An 8,895-nucleotide genomic window follows, 5' to 3' on the forward strand; every position below is an offset into this window, starting at 1 on the left:
TATTAGCACAGAATACATATTTTTGTATGTATTCTATGAATGGGGGTACATCCCAACAAAAATAGACAGGACATTTTATTTTATTAAAGCCTCGGAAAGGCTGACTTCTTCTACCCTGTTCTCCTCCCTTCGATTTTGGAACTTATCGTCCCGCTGTAAGACCCCTCTCTGAAAAAAGTAGGTATTTTCAAATTCAATCAGGACACGAGGTACACAATAGGGCTGCCTGGAAGAGACTGACAAGAAACACCGACCCTATTCAGTGTGGACCACTTTTATTCTAAAAGAGTGAGTCTAAACAAAATTAAACAAATGGTTGATGAATTTGAATAGAATTCTACCCAAGATTAATTCGAATAAAATAGAAATTGGAAATCAAAAAACTTTGAAAATTATCATTGCCAAGTTGCCATTTCCATCCCTTTACTCTAACCTGGCTCGATTTGTAAAACGAGCCTTTTCTGAAAGTTTCTATGTTTTTTTTTTTTTTTTTTTTTTTTTTTTTTTTTTTTTTTTTTTTAAGGGGCCTCTTGTTTTTTTTTTTATTGAGGGAATTTTGGAGTAGGTATACCTACGTTACCTATACTCTGTGTCGTGTCGTACCCTCGGGAACTGGTAGTTTCTTTATTTGATTTCTTTTTATATATATATATTACCTGCGAAAGAAAGCAAGGCATAAAGCCGGAGAGACGAGAGACACTGGACTAGAGAATAGGCAACTAAAAATGTCTCAAGATAGTCAACTAAGGGCTACACAGAACCTAAACTTCAAGGAAGGCGTGACGGAAAAGGAAGAGAAGGAGGAAAAAAAGAACAGGAGGAGGAAGAGGGGGAGGAGGAGAAGGGGAAGAGAAAAGGTGGAGAAAGTATCCCCAATAAGTATTACACACAGGTTTTACAAACATGAAATTCTCCTCCTCCCACTCTTTTTCCTTCTCCTCCTCCTCTCTCCCTCCCCTTTCTAGTGAACAGTGAACTTCGCATTCACCAAAATAATGAAATCATTGTGTAATGAGTAAAAAAAAAGTTTTGATTAGTTCTCAATAAAAAGAAGGAGGCAGGAAAAGGAAGAGAGGGAGGGAGGAAGAAGAAGAAAGGGAGGGAGAAAGAAGAGAAGGGAGAGGGATGAAAGAGGAGAGGAGAGAAAGAAGGGAGGAAGAGAGATAAGAGGGAAAGAGGAGGGAGAGGGAGGCAAGAAAAGGGAGAAAAGGCAGAGTAAAAAGGGAAAGAAGAGGGAGAGGGGGGAAGAGGGAGATTTGTTTTAGCGGTCCTCAGCAATTTTTTCCCTTTTTTTTCGTGTAAAAAGTTCATTTTGGGATCTAATTGGTACTCGAAAAATAAAAAAGTTTTGTCATGAGTTAGACTGTTGTTAGGGAACTTTTTTTGCTACGTGCTTGGTACTAAAAATGTTGTGGGTGTTACCTTTAGGATCTAGGGCAGCTGAAAATGTGTTAGCAGTACATATGTACCAGAATATTTACAAAGTAGATACGTCATTTTGAATGAAAACATCTTCATAAATAAAGAAAAAGGGGGGAGAGATAGATATTTGATAGAGGGAACTGTAACTAATAAGGTCTTATAGTACCGAAAGCGAAAAGAGAAAAAAGACAGGGTAGGAGAAAACCAGCCGATCCGAAAGCGAACCTTATCCGTCCAACTACTGTCCATTGAAACTACGTATAGCTATACTTTGGTACTAGTATTGAAATAAACTGTACAATTAACAGTACTACAGTATTTGTACAATTTTGTATAATCTTTGTTTAAAAAGGCACACATCGCTAATCCCATTTTAATGAAGGGGTTTTGAAGAGAACTACCGAGGTGTATTAAAAATAGAGGTGTCTGTCTCAGCCAGAAACTCCGCTACATTTAATAGCTTCAAAACAATGGCAGTGGAATATATAAAATCAATGTCGGGTATCTAAGCAATTAGATCCTCGACAAAACCTGTGGTTGGGTGGAAGAGCTCCTTTTGGAGAATCCTTCTACATTTGGTAGCTTCAAAACAATGGCATACATAAAATCAATGTCGGGTATCTAAGCATTTAGATCCTCGACAAAACCTGTGGTTGGGTGGAAGAGCTCCTTTTGGAGAATCCTGCCACATTAAATAAAGCCATAAAAAAGTATTAAGAGTGAGTGAGTTGAAGAAAGAACTACTCTTTTCAGTGAACTACTCAGTCAATGAGTCATATCCCAACTTCCTATTGGTTTGGACTGTTCAGAGAATTAGGATCTGATTCATTGACTCCAAATACCTATAGGGAATTGAAGAGTTACATGTTTTAAGATCTGACTCATTGACTCAGTAGCTCACTGAAAGGAGTCGTTCTTTTATTTAACTCACTCACTCTTTACGCATCTCTACCTGTAATTAAAAACATGAGAGTGTAAGACACACTACACTGCAAGCTACAACCTATATTTCAATTCAGCTTGAGATAAATTTAATGTAAAACAACCAGCTTCGTGACTCAGACAGACAAACGCACCAATATACAAGAACAGACATACAGATGAACCGAGAAACAGAAAAAGAAAACTGAAGGTAGTGTCTCCTTTGGCCAAAAATTGTTTACATTTTCGTCGATTGAGGCTTGACACAACCTCGTTGAATGGAAATATAAACTAGCCCTGTGCCAGAAGCTAAAACTAGATAATACATCAAGTAGCTTATAAAAACCTCGTTGAATGGAAATATAAACTAGCCCTGTGCCAGAAGCTAAAACTAGATAATACATCAAGTAGCTTATAAAAGCTTCACTTGTTTGGCATTTGCAGAGCTATGTATGTCTATCAGCAGATTCCAACTAGGTCGGGGGTCTGTTAATGAACAAATGTTGAACCTAGCTTTTAAAGGCTTCACTTGTTTGGCATTTGCAGAGCTATGTATGTCTATCAGCAGATTCCAACTAGGTCGGGGGTCTGTTAATGAACAAATGTTGAAACTTCATGACTCAGACAGACAAACGCACCAACATACAAGAACAGACATACAGATGAACCGAGAAACAGAAAAAGAAAACTGAAGGTAGTGTCTCCTTTTGCCAAAAATTGTTTACATTTCCGTCGATTGAGGCTTGACTGAAGAATGAGGCTTGACACAACCTCGTTGAATGGAAATATAAACTAGCCCTGTGCCAGAAGCTAAAACTAGATAATACATCAAGTAGCTTATAAAGGCTTCACTTGTTTGGCATTTGCAGAGCTATGTCTATCAGCAGATTCCAACTAGGTCGGGGTCTGTTAATGAACAAATGTTGAATAATTCCAAACGCAAATGCCGAAAAAATAACACCTTAAAAATGTCAACAACTTTCAGCAGTGGAGACAGTCCCAAATAAAAAGAGGGGAAAAACAGGGTGGAGAAGAACAAAGAAACATTCACACCTAGGACGTCGAAGTCGGCGGTAGTTGATGGTGTCGATAACAGCTTAAAAATGTAAACAACTTTCAGCAGTGGAGACAGTCCCAAAATAAAAAGAGGGGAAAAACAGGGTGGAGAAGAACAAAGAAACATTCACACCTAGGACGTCGAAGTCGGCGGTAGTTGATGGTGTCGATGGGATAGGATAGTGCTTTGGGAGTGATCGTCACCGGCCGAGGCCGCCGCTTGCTTGCATGATTCGATAGACCTCAGGGAAGCATTCGACACGGTCGGGCTAGCACTCGGCCTCGTCAAGATATTGTTCAAATGGGACGTCGAATACAGGGTGTTACTCGGAGAAAGGGTCACAGAATTAGACAGGGTGGCATTGGAAGACACGGAAGATGATATCGAGTTGCTAAGCGCCGGAGCGGGCGTACTGCAGGGCGCTGTACTGTGACCGTTTGTCGCGACACTGGCGCTACTCTGCGGATTTATCTGGTAACACTTAGTGCAGACTCGTACGGGTTCGTAGAGTTGTTCGCAAGGCAAGGCCACGACGTTTTCCGAACAGTCGGCGCAGAATATTTTTCCACAGCTTCTGTGAACAAATGGGAACCCCGCCACGGCTCGATATAGTCATAAATAATTGTTATGAACGCAATTGTTTCAAGTGAAAAAGTTCCAAACACAACCATCAAGAGTTCCAGAACTTTCATTGTAAACAAGAAATTAGAACTCAAGTACTGTAATTGTTATGAAGTCATAAATAATTGTTATGAATTGTTTCAAGTGAAAAAGTTCCAAACACAACCATCAAGAGTTCCAGAACTTTCATTGTAAACAAGAAATTAGAACTCAAGTACTGTGTCTTGGGTCAAGAGCATCGCGTCAGTTTTTTAAATACATATTTCTTACTTACTACCAAATACTACCTACTCGGCATACTCACAAGTTATTGACACTAGATCTGAGCATACATAGGTAGGATGCTTCGGTATCACTATAAAACGGCCGAAATGTATTTGCATATTCAAATTTTGTATTCTACGGTAAAAAACTAAAAAAAAAATCTTTTTTTTTAGTTCTCTTTAAAAAAAATCTTGTACATACGAATGAAAATTTTATTTTTATTTATTTACCTATTTCTTTACACGCTAAGCAACAAGGCCATGTGTGACAAATGAAAATAAGAGATTAGAAAAAGTTCTCACCTGCAATGATGTTTCCGTCTGCCCAGCCAGAACTGTGAGTCGCACATCATACACCTGTTGACCGCATGGTCTGGTATCCACAGAGTGGGCTGCGCTTCCCGCTCCTCCACAGCCTCCCACGATATCTCCGTGCTACACACAGAACCCTGGGGGAAAAACAGGAACATTTAGGGTTAAAGGAAAAAAAGAGCAACATTTAGGATTTTAGGGTAAAAGAAAAAAAGAGCAACATTTAGGATTTTAGGGTAAAAGGAAAAAAAGAGCAACATTTAGGATTTTAGGGTAAAAGGAAAAAAAGAGCAACATTTAGGATTTTAGGGTAAAAGAAAAAAGAGCAACATTTAGGATTTTAGGGTAAAAGGAAAAAAGAGCAACATTTAGGGTAAAGGAAAAAAGAGCAACATTTAGGATTTTAGGGTAAAAGGAAAAAAGAGCAACATTTAGGGTAAAGGGAAAAATCAGCAACATTTAGGATTTTAGGGTAAAGGGAAAATCAGCAACATTTAGGATTTTAGGGTAAAAGGAAAAAAAGAACAACATTTAGGGTTAAGGGAAAAAAACAGCAACATTTAGGGAAAAATCAGCAACATTAAGGGATACACTTGGGGAAAAAATTTGGTGTGTGAAAATCACACGACTTTCTACTACATTTGCGGAAGTAAAAAAAAATCGTTACCAAAAGGGAGTATCGAACCCGTAACTTTTCGACTGTAAGTCGAAAGGAGCTAAAAGTCGTATAATTCGATTCAACGTGAAAATTCACATAGGTATGTAGATTAGAATATCGACATGCGAATGAATGTATTCGATCTCTTATTCTCTTACCGTGTATGAAATAAGGGCTGACTTCCGAATCTAGCTTGAAAATCTTGTTTGTTCTAGTGAGAGATTAACAAGAATTAAGCAGTTGCAGAGACTGTTCAGAGAATTAGGATCTGATTCATTGACTCCAAATACCTATAGGGAATTGAAGATTAGATCTAATGTTTAACCTAATAATTAATAATTAACTAAGAAAGAAAGTAGGTAACTTACCTAGAGGCGTGAGAGGCGCGGGAGAAATAGTAGTATATCTTTTCAAGCGACAACGAGAACAAAAATCAACGAACGATTCAAACATTCAAAACGTACTTCACATTCACACATTCAAAAGAGTATCTCAGCATAGTCAGTATATTTTATGCTCTCCGTTCTAAGGCGTCCTACATTCTCACTAGCAGCGCACTTAGATCTAATGTTTAACCTAATAGTTAACTAAGAAAGAAAGTAGGTAACTTACCTAGAGGCGTGAGAGGCGCGGGAGAAATAGGAGTATATTATTTTTTCAACCGACAACAAGAACAAAAATCAACGAACGATTCAAACATTCAAAACATACTTCACATTCACACATTCAAAAGAGTATCTCAGCATAGTCAGTATATTTTATGCTCTCCGTTCTAAGGCGTCCTACATTCTCACTATTAACACGCATCCAATTCCATATCAAAATAGACGTGGTTGGGCAAGTAATAGGTACCCTTTCATAAATGTAGCGGTGTAAGGTGCCCTATATAGTGTTCTTACTGTATCTTATCCCGACGCAGTGAGATTTTTATCCCTTTTCGGGGATTTTTCGCATGTAGCGGTGTAAGGTGCCCTATATAGTGTTCTTACTGTATCTTATCCCGACGCAGTGAGATTTTTATCCCTTTTCGGGGATTTTTCGGGTCTGACTGGGATAAAAATGGATTTAGGGATTTTTAACAGTTTTAAGGGATAATAATTTTTATTTATCTAATAAAAAAATACATTAATTCTTAAAGTCAATATTTAGGGGTATTTGAGTGAAATTTTGAGCGTATGGCCGCCATACACGCCCTACATGGACGCTACGCCACTGTAGGTAAGTCCTAGTAAACACAGGCAGTTGTTTCATTGCTACTAGCTGAACTCCATACTTAAAAGCCCAACCAGAGGCTGAGGTGTAGGGGCAAACAGCCCTAAAGGATGATTTAAGCTGCTTCTACGAAACTTCATTAGAAAAAAAAAAAAAAAAAAAAAAAAAAAAAAAAAAAAAAAAAAAAAAGGCTTTTGCTACGCCACTGTAAAGGTAAGTCCTAGTAAACACAGGCAGTTGTTTCATTGCTACTAGCTGAACTCCATACTTAAAAAGCCCAACCAGAGGCTGAGGTGTAGGGGAAACAGCCCTAAAGGATGATTTAAGCTGCTTCTACGAAACTTCATAAAAAAAAAAAAATGACAGAGTGACAGACAGACAGACAGACAACATCGAAGCGAATACAATAGTCCATCCCTTATACCTTTTTATTACTATTGTAATAATAAAGGAAGGACGGACTAAAAAACAGGGTGTTACCTAATTGTTCTATTACATACAAGGTGGTACTCACCTAATTGTTTACACAGGGAAGATGTGGAGGCAGAGCTGGATGAACTAGAAGAGGAGGAGCATGATGACGTCACAGTATTACTGTAAGGAGGGGGAGGGGACACGGAGGATTTGGACAGGGTGGTTCCGCCCAGGAGTCCGTTGCTCATACTGTGTCCCAGACCCGAACCCGAGTATCCGTTACAGTCTGAAACAATAGAACGAGTATCCGTTACAGTCTGAAACAATAGAACGAGTATCCGTTACAGTCTGAAACAATAGAACGAGTATCCGTTACAGTCTGGTGTTACCTAATTGTTCTATTACATACAAGGTGGTACTCACCTAATTGTTTACACAGGGAAGATGTGGAGGCAGAGCTGGATGAACTAGAAGAGGAGGAGCATGATGACGTCACAGTATTACTGTAAGGAGGGGGAGGGGACACGGAGGATTTGGACAGGGTGGTTCCGCCCAGGAGTCCGTTGCTCATACTGTGTCCCAGACCCGAACCCGAGTATCCGTTACAGTCTGAAACAATAAACAAATGTAAATGTAAATGCAATTTCTTTGTGTTATTATGTCACAACTTTGGTGCTCACTGCAGCATTGTAGGATTTTTCCCAATAAGTATCTCAATAATCCTAACAACCAATGTTTACCTACCATGCTGGCACCGGTCGCTATGCGCATTTACATGTCATAGCTACTCATTTTCCTCACGAGGCTGAGTGGGCCCCGCAACAGCCAGTCACGGGATCAATCATTTGCATGATACAAATTTCTTGACCCCGCCGGGAATCGAACCCGGATCTCCCGCGTGCAAGGCGAGTGCAGTGACCACTACACCATGGGAGCTGACTAAAGAAGTATTATTATTATGATTATTATTATTATTATTATTATTATTATTATTATTATTATTATTATTATTATTATTATTATTATTATTATTATTATTATTATTATTATTATTATTATTATTATTATTATTATTATTATTATTATTATTATTATTATTATTATTATTATTATTATTATTATTATTATTATTATTATTATTATTATTATTATTATTATTATTATTATTATTATTATTATTATTATTATTATTATTATTATTATTATTATTATTATTATTATTATTATTATTATTATTATTATTATTATTATTATTATTATTATTATTATTATTATTATTATTATTATTATTATTATTATTATTATTATTATTATTATTATTATTATTATTATTATTATTATTATTATTATTATTATTATTATTATTATTATTATTATTATTATTATTATTATTATTATTATTATTATTATTATTATTATTATTATTATTATTATTATTATTATTATTATTATTATTATTATTATTATTATTATTATTATTATTATTATTATTATTATTATTATTATTATTATTATTATTATTATTATTATTATTATTATTATTATTATTATTATTATTATTATTATTATTATTATTATTATTATTATTATTATTATTATTATTATTATTATTATTATTATTATTATTATTATTATTATTATTATTATTATTATTATTATTATTATTATTATTATTATTATTATTATTATTATTATTATTATTATTATTATTATTATTATTATTATTATTATTATTATTATTATTATTATTATTATTATTATTATTATTATTATTATTATTATTATTATTATTATTATTATTATTATTATTATTATTATTATTATTATTATTATTATTATTATTATTATTATTATTATTATTATTATTATTATTATTATTATTATTATTATTATTATTATTATTATTATTATTATTATTATTATTATTATTATTATTATTATTATTATTACTATTATTATTATTATTATTGTTGAAATCAGACGAGCTATAGTGATACCTTCTCCCCTCCTTCCGA

The 8,895-nt window shown here is 34.8% G+C and overlaps 1 protein-coding gene and 1 long non-coding RNA gene across 2 annotated transcripts in view; both read right to left on the reverse strand.

The window, feature by feature from the left end:
- Positions 1-2,168: 2,168 nt before the first annotated feature.
- LOC113471517 lies at positions 2,169-2,953 on the reverse strand. Its single transcript, XR_003394186.1, has 2 exons — positions 2,853-2,953; positions 2,169-2,678 (listed from the first exon to the last, which is right to left on the reverse strand). It is a non-coding gene; the product is annotated as an uncharacterized LOC113471517 (long non-coding RNA).
- A 46-nt stretch (positions 2,954-2,999) lies between these two features.
- Positions 3,000-8,895, reverse strand: part of LOC103519141 (uncharacterized serine-rich protein C215.13) — a gene marked incomplete at its 5' end in the record, with an annotated part of 6,363 nt that continues 467 nt past the window's right edge. Inside the window, 5 exons of the mRNA XM_008484225.3 lie at positions 3,000-3,426; positions 3,563-3,974; positions 4,588-4,733; positions 6,967-7,166; positions 7,304-7,489. Of these exons, the coding sequence (XP_008482447.1) occupies positions 3,397-3,426; positions 3,563-3,974; positions 4,588-4,733; positions 6,967-7,166; positions 7,304-7,489 (974 nt within the window). The remainder of the gene's footprint in view (positions 3,427-3,562; positions 3,975-4,587; positions 4,734-6,966; positions 7,167-7,303; positions 7,490-8,895) is intronic.

Source organism: Diaphorina citri, unplaced genomic scaffold (assembly GCF_000475195.1).
Source record: "Diaphorina citri unplaced genomic scaffold, Diaci psyllid genome assembly version 1.1 scaffold2559, whole genome shotgun sequence".
Lineage (NCBI taxonomy): Eukaryota > Metazoa > Arthropoda > Insecta > Hemiptera > Psyllidae > Diaphorina > Diaphorina citri.